Raw genomic sequence first — 14,070 nt, forward strand, 5'->3', positions numbered from 1 at the left:
GTCTACGTAGACAGCAGGAGGAGCAGGGAAAGAGGGTAACATGAAAGGAAGTCACACATTCAAAAAACACAAGAAAAACTGTATTAGACAAACAAGGCACGTAAATATAGTAACAGTCTGAAATAAAACCAGGTCAGGTCAGATCTGCCGTGTTATCGTGGCCTTAACGTATTAAGTTTTAATCAGTTCTTTTGCACCTTCAGGTTTGCGCTTCAGACCACCACCTAACACTGGGCAGAAAGGCTATCTGTATTCGCTAGACTATAGATAGGTTGCAGCCCTTCACAACATGACAGAATAAATATATTGTCTCCCACTCCGCCTGTCTTTCCCATCTGTACATCTTATCTTAAGCTATACTCTCCAGAGCAGGAGCCACATGCAGTCTGTTCTCTCCAATACACAGCATGATAGAACAGTGGGCATCACAGGAAAAATACATTATATCAACGAATATATTTTATGTGATGACAATGGGTGCATTACAAATGTAAGCTATGTTGTGCCAAGGAATGTGTGTTAATTATATTACAAAGTAAAATTAGGCAATGCAAACTTACTGGAAAAAAATTCTTAATTATTTTGTTATTGCTGTGCTTGCCAGAATCACTTGCATACAACATAAGAAACCAATTCTAAACTAATTTTAAGCAGAAACTTTCTTCTGTAATTGCAGAATACTGTCCAATAAGCAAAAGGGGAAAAAACCACATACTTTCAACCACAGGAATTCTTAGTGAAATGGATGAAAGGATGATTAATAAGCAACATGTTAAATTTTGTTTCTAATGTATCGATACACACACATAGCACAGCTACCTCATTTTTGATTCTGCAAGCCTCTTGATTCTCAGTATACCTTTAAAAAGAAAAATCATTCCCCTAACATTAAAAAAGTGCTCAATCGTATGATCTCTACTTTTATCCCTTTAATCTAACTGCTCCACCAAAACCCTGAGAAGACTCACTATAAATGTTCTTCCTCACTGCTGTGAAGTATTTAAATTATTATCAATTCATCATATAAGAACCAAAGCTAGAGGGAGAAGGGCTTTTTCCTCTAGCATGCATGTAGAACACAGGCTATGCCTAAATGATTGTCCAGTTGTGCTCCAGATGCTGAACTCACACTAACCTGCACCCACACAAAGAGCTGTTGTCCCATATTCCACTTTACATTTTTCACTGCTGAATGCACACATGCATGGGCACTTAGCACGAAAACGAAGTGAAATAATACCAGGACAACATATAAAGTCTTTCTTTACTGACTGTCAGCAGACACCTGCCTGATTTATCCTAGTCTCTTAAAAATAAAAAGCTTGCCTTAAGCCACTTTCAGAAAGTATCTTACACGCACAAAATAAATACTCCAGCAGTGATTTACACTAACCTGCTTGACTTTGAGGACTGCTAATCCACTTCAGTACAGGTAGGTAGCACCACACAGCTGAGAAGCGACCCCGCCTTAAATCACTTCTTAGCTTTGACTCACCATGCAAGAACTTTGACTTTATAAAGAAACAGACTCAAGACATTATTTTAAGCCACTATTGAAACTTCCTTCTTGACTACAAGGCCAAATTTGTACGTATAAAAGCATGCCAGAGTGCTTGACATGGGCATACAATAAGCCTTCTGATACCATGTGGACTTGACGCTAACCTGAGCACACAGAATTAGTGGATCTGCAGGGCAGTGATACAGAAGGATCACTTAGCAGCGCAATAACTTCACTAACAAACTACAACAATCAAAAGCAACTGCTTAACAGAATACAATCACCAACAGGAGAAAGTAAGATGTTTTGAGGTTGTGGAAGAGGAAAAAGAGAAGCACACCTATTCCTACAATCTGAAATGCAGTAAGCATGCAGAAGTCTACCACATTTCAGTTGACACTATGGAAAAACTCATCTACCTTTAGCTCCGGAGACAATTCTGTACCATCTTAATGACTGAGAGCAGGGGAAGATGCTTTTTTTGTTGGCTTTGGGTTGATTTGGGGTTTTTTGTTTTATATATATATACACACACACACTTAGCTTTTAAAATACCAACAAAAAAACCTTGTAGACATCTAAGTGAGGGACATTTATTCAAATTTATGTAACTTCTTGAGATGTCTTTCACAAATCAGTTCTTTCCCCCCCACCCCCACTTCCGCCTTCAGAAAACAGACATTCACTTCGGATTATTTAAACTTGGAAAAATGCAAGTGTTTTCTTTGAAAAAAATATCTATTGTTACAGCAAAACCTTGGGTTTCCTTTCAAGCAAGATCATATGATTACGCGTTTATATTTTACTTTCCGCAGGAATTTACACACCCCCCATTTGCATCCTGTTATTCATTTAGCGTTTCCCTTTACTTCAGCATGCTGCGTTAATAAAGTGGACCTGTTGGCTTAGTCTAGGCACTCGAGGTGACAATGAATGCTCATTCTTGCATTTGGCAGATGTATTCTACAGGGCTTTCTGCATACATTTAACTACAGAAAACATTCCTTCAAAAAAGCAATTCTGTGAGAAGCACTGCATAGACAGATCATGAAACTCCAACCTAGGGGTTTTCAAGGCATTTTTGTTAATTCTATACTTCAAAGCACTAATTTCTCCTTTGGAGGGTAAGTTTCAACTGAAATAGATTCCACACTATTTAAGTACATTAAAATAGCATAAAAGGTATCATTTTCAATACTGGATCTGTCATAGTCATAGATTGGTTACTCTTGTTTATCTTCACTTTAGTCATTGATGTTAGCCTTTAAACACCTTCAGATAGATACTGATTACTAACCTGATCTGTAGTCCTACAGTTCAAAGGCCTGAAAGGAAGTAGCAAAAAGTCTTTTTCTGCTAAAAAAGTGTTAGGACAGCTTCTACTGAAGCTATTCTATCCAAAGGTATAAATTAAACTTGCTTCATCTTACACTATTCAGTGTCTTGCACAAAATAAGCAAGATCAAATTATTTAGCTTTTCACATTTACCAGGCCTTTTTATATTATGGAGACTACAGGAAAAATATTCTGCTGTAATGCACCTGGCATATGCACTTACTTGTTGCTTGAAAAGTCCCTTCTTATGAGGCAAATCAAAATTGTGATATTTAATTTATTATAACACAATTAAATACCTTATATTCTACAGCTGGTAGTGTTAGCTGCATATGTTTGTCTGATGTGGATACCATCCTAGTAGTATGCTACTGAGTTGAAAAGACAGGTTATGTTTGCTTCAATTCTGGATCCAGAGTAATTTAATTGCAACCTGAAATGCAAATATAACTTCTCTGCCACTAATGCGCATCTAATTCATTGCCACTCCAAACAGCTGAAAGGTACCTCCGTGTTCAAATTAGAAACAAGCAACAGATGTAAATTTTGGTGTGAAGTGACTCTGGCTGTATCTCTACAGCTAAAGCCATGAGTTCTTTTCCTATACGGAAATCATGGCCTTAAACCCCTTTATTCCAGGGCCTTCAAGTGCAAATTGTCAGGGGACAGGAGAAAAAAAAATCAAGCACTTCCATTGCATGAGAAATTGAGATTTACTAATATCACTCCGAGTAAGGCAAAAAACTTGCAATCTTGTATTTGTTTCAGAATACATAATTTTTCAAAAACAAAGTTTCATTGAGACTAGAACTTCCTCTTCAATTCACCAAGAGAGCACAGACAAGACAAATCATTTGTTTTACAGCAGTCAACCTGAGATAATGTCTCACAAAGACTTTGATGAAACTGATGTGCCAAGACAACTCTTTCATTTCCCAGGAGGAAATATTATCATTTGAAAAAACACTGCAAGAAGTATTTGACCAACTCTAGCCTTTCCATACTAAGAATCGTCCTGAACAAGCAGAGAAATCAAGACATTTGCATATATTCTTCAAGCAATAAACCACAGGATATAAATTTATGAGCATTACTAAATTGAAGCTGCTAGACACAATAAATGAAATGTTCTATATTCATGCAGGGAAAAGTGGAACTATCTTAGGCCATTAGGTTTCTTCAGTCCTTTCATCCATGGTATGAAGTCACTATCAAGAGGCTTAAGTATAATAGAGGTTATTTTATGTCCAGAAAACTTAGGAAAAAAAACCCCGAACTTGCAATTTAATATCAATTTCATTGCAAGCAAGAATCCTTAGCTACTGCTGATCGATATAATTCCATCTTCAGTATACTACTATAAAACTTCACTGACTGATAAAAAAAGGACAATTATTTAAATACAAGCTCCCTGGCTTTATTCCAGCAATGAAAGGGACCAGACTGTTTCTGCCTTCGAAGAAACTGGCATGAAGCCAGCCATCACATCTCACCCTACAGAACAACTCAGGGAGTGAAGGAAAGGAGTAGGACTCCTCAGCCAGCTCTGAGATGGTGTAAGAGAACACATGCTTCTGGCCTGATTACTATTCCGAGCCCTGCTGTATTACCCTTGCCAGGGAAAACCTGCCCACACAACTGGAGAACCTTAGTTGTCATCTTAATGTCTCATGCCCCGCATTAATCATGGCTTGAACACAGGAAAGACTTTGCCTCTATTTTTTTAAAAGTCACCTTTGCAATAAACTATAGGAAGAGGCACTAGCAATTATTTTATATCAAAATAAAGTAATTTTTGATGCATTGTTAAGCAAAACATATAGCTGATGGGAACTCACATGACATGTTTTGAACAGTAATGGTTTTATGAAGGCGATTCTCAGAGGGGGAAAAAAATCTCTTCAGTATCTTTGAAAGTCTAAGGAAAAGGACTGGAAGACTCGTTAAGGACAATATTACTTCCAAATGCAAGGCTTTGAAAGACTGGTGACTTCAGTGAAATACAAGTAGTTACATTTGGTTTTCAAGAAACTGGAAAGCTTACTTTATACAGTTACATTGCATACACCCACGCAATTGGATATTCCATTAAAATACAGATAAATTAATAGTTTTAAATACTTAAGCAGATGAAATCAACATACAGTATGAACAGAATTTTACAAGCAGTCCAAAGCCAAATATATTTCCAACCCTTACCGTCAAAAAAACTTTTGGCTCTTAGGTAACTGACGCTAAGCCTAAGCACAGACAGCTTATCCAATTTGGCGATAACATCTTGAGGGAAAGGCAGAAGGCTAGCCAAGCGGTCCAACTCTGCATTCAAGCGGTCCCTGTGTCTCTTGGATGGATTGGACTTGACTCCTTCAGCTGGGGATGGCTTTACTCTGTGGCAAAAAAAACCAAAAACCCAAACATAATATAAATGTAAGTTCCTTCCCCAAAATGGAAGTAAATATTTGCCAAGCCTAATTTTACAAATTGTCTTTTAAACTTTAACAAGCAAAATGTTTTTCCCAAGTGACTTCTGCTTCCCATTGGAAAAAAAATAATAATCTAAGATGGTTTAACCCCCCTCCCCCCTTCAATACATATATTGTTAAATGATGCAGTTAGAGCTACAATGGGTATTTGAACACATAATGAACATTTGAAACCTTGGAGATTCGGTGGTTTTTATTAAAAAGTTTCATACACTTTCACTCGTACGTCACTTGAATTCTTCCAAATGTTCGTATTACAAGTAATTCAATAACTTTTAGTAGTATTTGTATACAAATGCATTTGACAGTACACTTTTTTACTTCAATTACAATTTTTCACAGGTGTCCTTAATTTTTGTCAATGTTTGGAACAGCCTATTGTTGGCTGAATACAACAAAAGTTTTAGTAACTTGCTAGAAAATGAGACATCCAAAACCGCATGAGAAAACAAGAGATACAGCTCAGTCAGCAGGTAAAATCTTTGTAGCAAACACTATTGAGCTCAGCCTTTAAGTCACTTCTCAGCTGAAGGCATTTCATTTGAGTATGGCGTAAGGGAGGCATGCCTTTGTACCTTACAAGGTACAATTTAAAAAGCTTTCTGTTATGAATTACTTAAAGTTTTTTCTGTAAACTTGCTATTGTCCATTCACATTCATCCTGAGCTCCAGTTCCAGATACTTGGAGAGTAATATCTTCCCACGTACGCAGAAGTCTAGGAACAGGTTTAAGCCCTACTCATTTGAATTATAGTTAGTCATTACAAGCCAATACTGAAACTAAATAATTTATCTGCACAAGCCATAGTAGGTTTTATGATATTTATTAAACAGTTTTTTAATTAAAAAGTGATTCAGTCTCACTTTTCCAGTATTGCAGTTCTACTTGAGATCTGCAGCAGTTATCAATTTGTGCTGCTCTTATAGGAATGTTGATTCTGCAAGATGTATCACTCAAAAATACTGAGCATGAAGCTTTTCAGCAGTTAATTTCTCCAGTATTTCATTTAGTCTGCTTCCAAGCTTCATCCTTATATCAATTTTATGATGAGAAATTGCAAAAGCTCCAAGAGTTATTTTTGCCACTGCTGAAAGTAAATTATACTGAAAAATAATTTAATCTTGTATTTCTAAGTAGTGATAGAGTGGACATTCCTATTTTTAGCTTGTTGTTACTTTATGTTTCAATTACACTTCTTGTTAGTTTAAATCCAAGCCCTTCTTTTTACAGGCATTGTTTACTCAAGGGTCACTTGTCAAAAACTTGCATTTACATCGGGCTGCCTGTTCTCTAGCACTACGGCTGACCTGTAGTGCGTTAAAGGAGGCATGCTCCTGATGCAGAGCCTGGAAACTTGAAGATTCCGTAACACAAAATGTTGTTAACACACAGAAGTATAATACATCAGCAGGAACTACTTACTCCCCAGATGGATAAAGTTAAGTTTGCTGCAGGATAAAGATTGTCTAGGACACAGTTCTAGTAGAGCTTTATCTTAAAAGCACTGGAAAAGCAGGAAAGACAGATGAATCAATACAAAAATTCTCTCTTGCAAAAAAACCCCCATAGGTCCATCATCAACTGCAATGCATGACAAACCAACTATTCGGTTAGATGTGTGCTTCGATCACAAGCCCTGTCTTTGAGACCTGCAGCTCACCATATCCCCAAGTGAACAGTAAACTTAAAATAATTTAGTAAAGCTTTCTTCACATTCTCTTATTCTGGCAGAATATTCACTTGTACAAGCCATATGATTAATACAATTTAAATATAACCCTAATAAAATAAAGTTCAAAATCACCGAACATTACTAGTAACATTAAAAGTTACTTCATAAATATTTTTTTATGTATTAAACTGCCATAAATGTATAGACAGAATAGTAAATTCCAAACTTTAAACAAATAACAGTTGTGCAACAGTTAACAGCTCGCTACTATCAAATCAAACAGGTCTGCTTCCAAAAAGCAGAGGTCCCCATGGAAATCATTCAAAACACGCAATCTTTTCCAAATAAATCAGCACTGAATACCAGACTTTTCTATTTTCACAACTGTCCTCCATTTTGCTTAAAACATATATAAGCAATCTGATGAGTTAGTTGAGATTGTATGCAACTGTGCAGTTACCTCAGCAAGTTGTTAGTTATATCTAATTGGTTTTGCTTTACTTTCTAATGACTTCCTTCTTACTTAAAAAATCTTTACACTTTGAACTAGTTCTAAGTGCAGTATACAATTCTGATTATTAAGTTAATACTATTTGCAGCATAAATCTTACCATGTTCTCTTCCTCCAAATCCAATGTTTGATTTTCCCTGATTTTACTCATTCTCCTCCAGCTAAAATCCGTTACGTAAAAATGGATCCTTCAGTGACGAAGGGAATAAGGGCGGAAATGCCAGGGGCATAAGTAGCAAGCTAAACCATTTTCCATCCACTTAAGTAAACCCTTGATGCTAAAGACAGCCCTAGCTGTGTTACAGAAAGTTATCTTCAAGGAAAATTATGTGCTATGCCAAGATTAAATCCATGTATGTGTTTTATTTAAAAGAAGAAAAAAAAAAAAGACTAAAGGAGGCAATGGATTTTAAGCTGATCTTTCAGTTCTTGATCTTTTACCTTTCACAGGAAATTTGAATTCCTTAATCAAAGGCCAGAGGTCTCTGTACACTCAGTGCCTCCAAACTGAGCTACAATCCTTATCATCCAACAGCTGCAAGACAAGCAAGCAGTCTTAATTCTTGTTTTAACAATTCTAAAGGATTTCCCATCATAACATTAGCTGACTACTATTTTCCCAGGGCTGCTACAGGCTACTTAATCAGAAGTTTTCATTACACATGCTTACCATATGTGCCTTCACAGACATTAACAACACTAAATTATTAAAAGAAAGTACACAAGTACCTGAGTCTTATTACTATCAAAAGGCCAAAATAAGTTTTAATATTTACATGCTAATTTGTATTTTTTAAAGAGAAATGAAAGCAGTTCTTTGAGAAAACAAAAAGAAAGCACAAATTTATTTTGTTAATCATATGACAACAAAAATTTTGAAAAGAAGGAAAAAACCCAACAACCAAGCACTGAAAAGCATGATACCTTATTAACTAGACTGAAGTGTGAAATGAAGTCAGGAAATAAAAGAATATACAAGAGCAGCACTGAAGATATAGCAACATGTTAAAAAATTAATTCAGTTAATAAAACTAATTAGAAGTTCATCAGAACTGTTTTATCGCTTAGGAAAAAGGACATAAGGAAGAAAACACGTCACAACTAATGGATTTAATCTTTTCAGCTATGTATATTTTTCATCTCTTATTTAATAGCACATATAATAATGTGTTATTCTTACATATATTATTTAATTCAATGTAGGTCAGGTATATTAAATGCATCAGTTACCACTAAGCAACTATTACAATAGGTGACATCCTCCAAAATTCTCTATTTACTTTAGCATCTGAAAAATACTTGTAAGCATTTACACTTTTATTTCCCACACCAAATTTATGATTACTGAAAATTCAGCTGATGATTCCTTGGGAAGCAAAAGGTATGACACAGACTATCGACCTCTTGGATCAAAAGTTGTTGTCAACCTATGTTGAAGGGGCAAGAGACCCTTTCCAGTGGCTCCTTCAGGAGGCAATGAAAGCAGCAAAGATTTAGGCCACTGAAGAGATCAAGTCGTTTTTACTAAAAAAATCTTCAATCAGCAGCATGCTACTCATCTGATGCTGAGCACCTGTCCTCCAGTAGTAAACAAGGTTTTAGCTTGCTCAGATTGTTTTGGTGTACGAAGGACTCCACCAGAGTGATAGAGACAGCCAAAACACCAACCAGGAATCAAAGTTTCACACTCGGTCTGAACATCTCATCACTGTTTAAGATGACAAGCCAGGACTATTTGGAAAGAAGTGGCGGGGAGGTATGTTCCTACCTACCGATCATGTTATCTACATTTGCCTATCCCCATTTGTTGCAGATTCTCCTTCTAAAAAGCATATTTTTGCAAGAAGCATTGACCAAAAGCCAACCAACAAGAAACCCCCCACAGACCTTAAAAAAACAGTAAATTTTAAGTAGCGGCCTACATGTGACATACAGGTGCCCCAAGACTGGCAAGGTTATCGTTTATATACAATAAATTTATTCTACATATGGTAACAGCTTTATTGCCTCCATTTCAAATAAGAGGTGCAAAGTGCTGTTTGTAACAGATACTGCTTTACACAAAGGAATCTTTTACGATTATTTTTCTTTTCTGATGAAGTGTTTTGAAAGCTTGTTCTGGCACTTCTTATTTGCCTTGAAAGAATACATAAATAGTTGCATTTTTTAAATTAAAATATCTCTGCACTGCTTTCTGAAATTACTCTGTCTACTCATAATTAAGGATCAACCAAACATTTTTCTCTGGAGTATTTAATATCATAAATACATTTAAGCTAACACAGAACAAAATCATATCATAATTTCTTATTTAGCCTGCTAAAGAAATGTGCCATTAGGCTTTTTGCACCTACATAGTATGAAATATTTAGACCTCCTCACACCGCTACTTGCCTATAACATTTATGTAGTTACACAAAACAATTCCTATCCAAACACCAAAAAAAAGGAAAAAAAGGCAAATCAGAGCTAGTAGGCAGAAAAATATAAACACTGCAAGGTGGAGCTATATTTATATAATATTCTTCACCTAATGTTAGAATCTAGCTATAGCGAATCCCACTTCCATAAAATTTGCACGTTACCCTTCCTGCTACAATATTGGTATATAAATTCAGCAGTGCAGTTCATCACTGGAGAAGAGGAATTCAAGACTTTAAAAGAAAAACAAAAAAGAAAAGCAGCGGCAGGGGCCAACCCCCCCCCCCCCCCGCCCCCCGGGTCCCACCGGGCAGGGAGACACCCCCCAGACGCGCTGCCGCCAGGGGGCCTCGCGGTGCTCCCGCGTTACAGGGGGAGGAACGCGAAAGGCTCCAAGGTGGTAAAAAAGTCCTTTCTGTAGCATATCACATGCAATTAGAGCGCACATGGCTTAGCAGGCTTTTTTTTTTTTTTTCTTCCCTCCAGATGACAAGATAACAAGATGAACTGCAGGAACAGCTGCCTATTAAGTTCCCCATGATTACTTTTCTTTTTCAGCTAACTCCCCATGTATCAAACAAGCACATTTCAACACTCGGCACTGTCAGGCAATAGCCCGAGATTCCCTCTCAAATTCAGTGCCTTCATGGCACATAATAAAAACGGGGAGTTGCAGGGGGGAAGTCTCTTAATGTGGTCTTGAGTTACCATCACAGCTTTAATGAGTTATTTGCACCTGAAGCAAGAAGTGTTTCTTCTACTTCATTTTTTTCCCATGGCAACTATGGCATTATATGAATACTTTCTTCCATTACCACAAACTAGCTGCCTATTGCCACAGGTTACCAATTATCATCCTCTATTCAGAGTTACATATATGGCAAATAAAACATTAGAAGAACTATCTACAGAAACAGTCTCCAGTCTCTTCCATAAGAGATACTAATCCCAATAATGTGTTGTTTTGTTTTTTGGGTTTTTTTTGAGCTGTGACTTCTACTGGGGGGGGGGGGGGGGAATATCAGCTCAAACCAGATTAAAATCACAGTAGTGTCAAACCATAGGACAAGAATATACAATATAGGAACTGTTCATAAAGTTAAAATCTTTATTAACCAGCAGCAAGTACATCTTCCCTCCCTCCCCCAATCAGTTACGAACTATTATTGCCCCCTCACTTTTTTTGGCCTAAAGGTATGGTCTGTAATTAGTTATGTGAGAAATCGGAGCCCTCTGACCCACTAGCAATGTTCTGTAAGGCTGGTCTGACAGAAGCAGCAACCAAAAAGCATAGTCATTTTGAGGAGAAAAGAAACACGTAAGCATTACATGCGAGATAAATTTGTCTTGCATAAAAATAACTTCTGGTAATCCAGGAAAGGTGGGTTAATAAGCAGCCTCCACTTCAATTTATGGGTGAGCAAACTATTTTAATAGGAATACTTTTATTGTAAGAAGAAACACTTCTCCCTTTGGTCCTAAAGGGTAAAGTCCCTCAATAGATAAATTATTTCCATTAGTAAAGAAAAAGGCTTCAAGTTCAACTAATCAGAGAAGCTTGGCCAACTTAACATAAAGGAGAGATACATGGAAAAGGTTTACTTACGTAGCTAACATGATAACGTAAAAGAGAAAGTTTCACATCCTCTCACATCCAGACTAACCAGAATTTAATAGTAAGCCAGAGATGAAGCGAATCTTACCAGCAAGGCAGAGCACCCAGTCCTTTCACAATCAGAACTTAAGAATTATTTGCCTTTAGCAACTAATAGTCTAAAAATACCACCAATGAAACTCCACTCATTTCATTCTTAAAATCCAGATCTAGAGCGTGAATTTAATTCACTACCTGTACATTTTTGTTTGAGAATTAACAGTCAAAGCAGCAAACACTGCTATATTCATAATAAATGCATCTTCTAGCAAGGGAATTTAAAAAAAAAAAGCCATGTTTAGACTTCCTGTGGTAATTTGTAGGGTGAAACCCTAGTTATGTACATGCATTCATTCTAACAACTCCAACTGTAAAGAAACAAGCACTCAAGCTAATGCCCCTCCTCCCAAGACAATTGTCTGCTATAAATCTAAAAACGTATCATTCACAATAGAATTTAATTAACTATTTGTCATTCTCTCCTTTAATGCTTTTGTAGTCTTGGCAAGTTTTTTTTTTTACATCTACAGAAGTACCCCACAGAAATAGATGGGGATTTTTTGAGCTTTACATCACGGTTAGCTTATTTTTCTTGCAGCTCAGTAGTTTAGCTTTGCTACTTTTTATGAGTCTTGACTTTCAGTTGAAAGTTGAAGTTAAGCATCTCCTCTAGCCTGAAAAATCACTCTCAGAGACCAGTCTTGAAGCAGAGCACGCAAAGCCTAGGACTCAAATCTACAGCAGGTGCATGATATGAAATTACGCAGGTACTAAGCTGTTCCCAGAGTTTCAAAAAGACAAATCAATAAACAAAAAGCCACCATACGGCCGTACTTTTTTTTTTTTTTTTTTTTTGCCGCTTTCGACCGGTCTGCAACTCTTGGGTTTGTTTGAACCTGGACAAACAGAAACATCTAATGTAATAATCGGAGGGTTAAAGCTAGTTCAGCCCTTCCAAATAGGCTAAAAATAGCCCTAAACAGTGGGAATTGTTGGAGCCGGGAAAAGCTGCCCGCAGAGACACCTGAGCGCCCAGCAGCACAGCGGTGCGGAGGGGGCCGGGCGCGCCGCGGAGCGGGGGGAGCGCGGCAGCGCGGGGCGGGGGACCCGTCCGGACCGGCACGGCACCCACCGGGGGGACCCGCTCCGGTGGGGCGAGCGCAGCCACCGCTCGGGAGCCGTCACCTCAGACGCCTCCCAATCTAGGTCAGCCGGCTGCGCCGCGCTGCCGGCACCGCTCCCTCATTCCACCGCCACGACCCTCTGCGCCCCGACATTCCCTTTTTTTTTTTTTAAAAAAAAAAAAAGCTAAACCTAACAAAAATCCAGCCGGCACCTCTAGGCACCACCTCTCCTGGACACCCCTGCACCACCGGCCACCCCCGCCGGGCCTCCACGGCGCGGTGCGCGGCAGGACGGCGAGCCGCCGGGAAGCCGGTCTCTCCCCGCCCGCCTCTCTCCCCTCCCGCCCCGCGGGGGCCGCTTACATTTTCTGCACAGGTTTCCGCCGCTTGCGACTGGCGTAGGTGACATTGGGATTCATCCTGCCGCGGCTCCAGCGCCCCGCGCCGCAGGCTCCGCCGGCCGGGGGCCGCCTCCCTCCTGCCCGCCTCGCCCCCGCTGCTGGGAAGGGGCGAGCCCCACCGGCGCCGCAGCCCTCGCCTCGCTTCGCCCGCGGGCCCCGGCCCTGCTGCCCGCGGCCGCTCGGAGCGCGCTCACTCGCTCGCAGCGGCGGCGCCTTCCCCGGCCGGGCGAGGACGGGAGGCGGAGGCGCTACGGGGCGGAGATCCCAGGTGATCGGCGGCGGCTACACCCACTCGCCGCCCCCGGAGGGCACAGGTGTGGGGGCAGCCGCGCCTTTCCAGCGCCGCTCGCCCCGCGTCTCTCCGCCGAGGCGACGCCGGCTCGCTCTGCAGCGGCGGGAGGGTGCGCGGCGGCCTCTGCACCCCGGCGCGGCCGCCGTCTGCTGGCCGAGCGCCTGTCAGTGTGTGCGGCGCCGGGCCGGGCCCCGCCGCCCCGCCCCGCCCGACCCAGCCCAGCCCCGCCCCGCGTCCGCTCCTCCCGCCGCCGCCGCGCTCCCCCGGCCGGGTGCCGCCCCGCCCGGCTGACAGCCGCCACCGCCCCCTCGCCGAGGAGGCCCCTCGGGGCGGTGGGGCGGAGGGAGCGGCCGCGCCGCCATGTTGGGAAGGTCACGCGAGGAGAGGCAGGACCGGCGCGGCAGCGGAGGGGGCGCCGCGGGGGGTGCCCGCTCGGCGGCCCAGGGGGACAGCGACGGAGGGGCTGGGGGATAGGTTCGGAGAGAGAGAAAACCCCCAAGCCTGTGGTGGCCGGGGAGGGGTGCGGGGGGTGCTCCCGCGGCAAGTGAGAAGGAAGGTGAGCTCCAAGCGCCCGCGTAGCCCTAATAACAAAAAATAACTGGGGAAAAAAAATAATCGCAGCGTTCAGTTTTGAAAGAAAAATGACACTGCCGCAGTGGTGCCTGTGTCTGTCA

The 14,070-nt window shown here is 40.7% G+C and overlaps 1 protein-coding gene across 1 annotated transcript in view; it reads right to left on the reverse strand.

Annotated features, from left to right (window-relative positions):
• AHR (aryl hydrocarbon receptor) overlaps positions 1-13,639 on the reverse strand; it is a 65,736-nt gene extending 52,097 nt beyond the window's left edge. Inside the window, exons 1-2 of the mRNA XM_075746065.1 lie at positions 13,067-13,639; positions 5,037-5,224 (exon numbers count right to left, since the gene is read on the reverse strand). Coding sequence (XP_075602180.1) covers positions 5,037-5,224; positions 13,067-13,122 — 244 coding nt within the window. The 5' untranslated portion in view covers positions 13,123-13,639. The remainder of the gene's footprint in view (positions 1-5,036; positions 5,225-13,066) is intronic.
• Positions 13,640-14,070: the final 431 nt, after the last annotated feature.

This window comes from Balearica regulorum, chromosome 2 (assembly GCF_011004875.1).
Source record: "Balearica regulorum gibbericeps isolate bBalReg1 chromosome 2, bBalReg1.pri, whole genome shotgun sequence".
NCBI lineage: Eukaryota > Metazoa > Chordata > Aves > Gruiformes > Gruidae > Balearica > Balearica regulorum.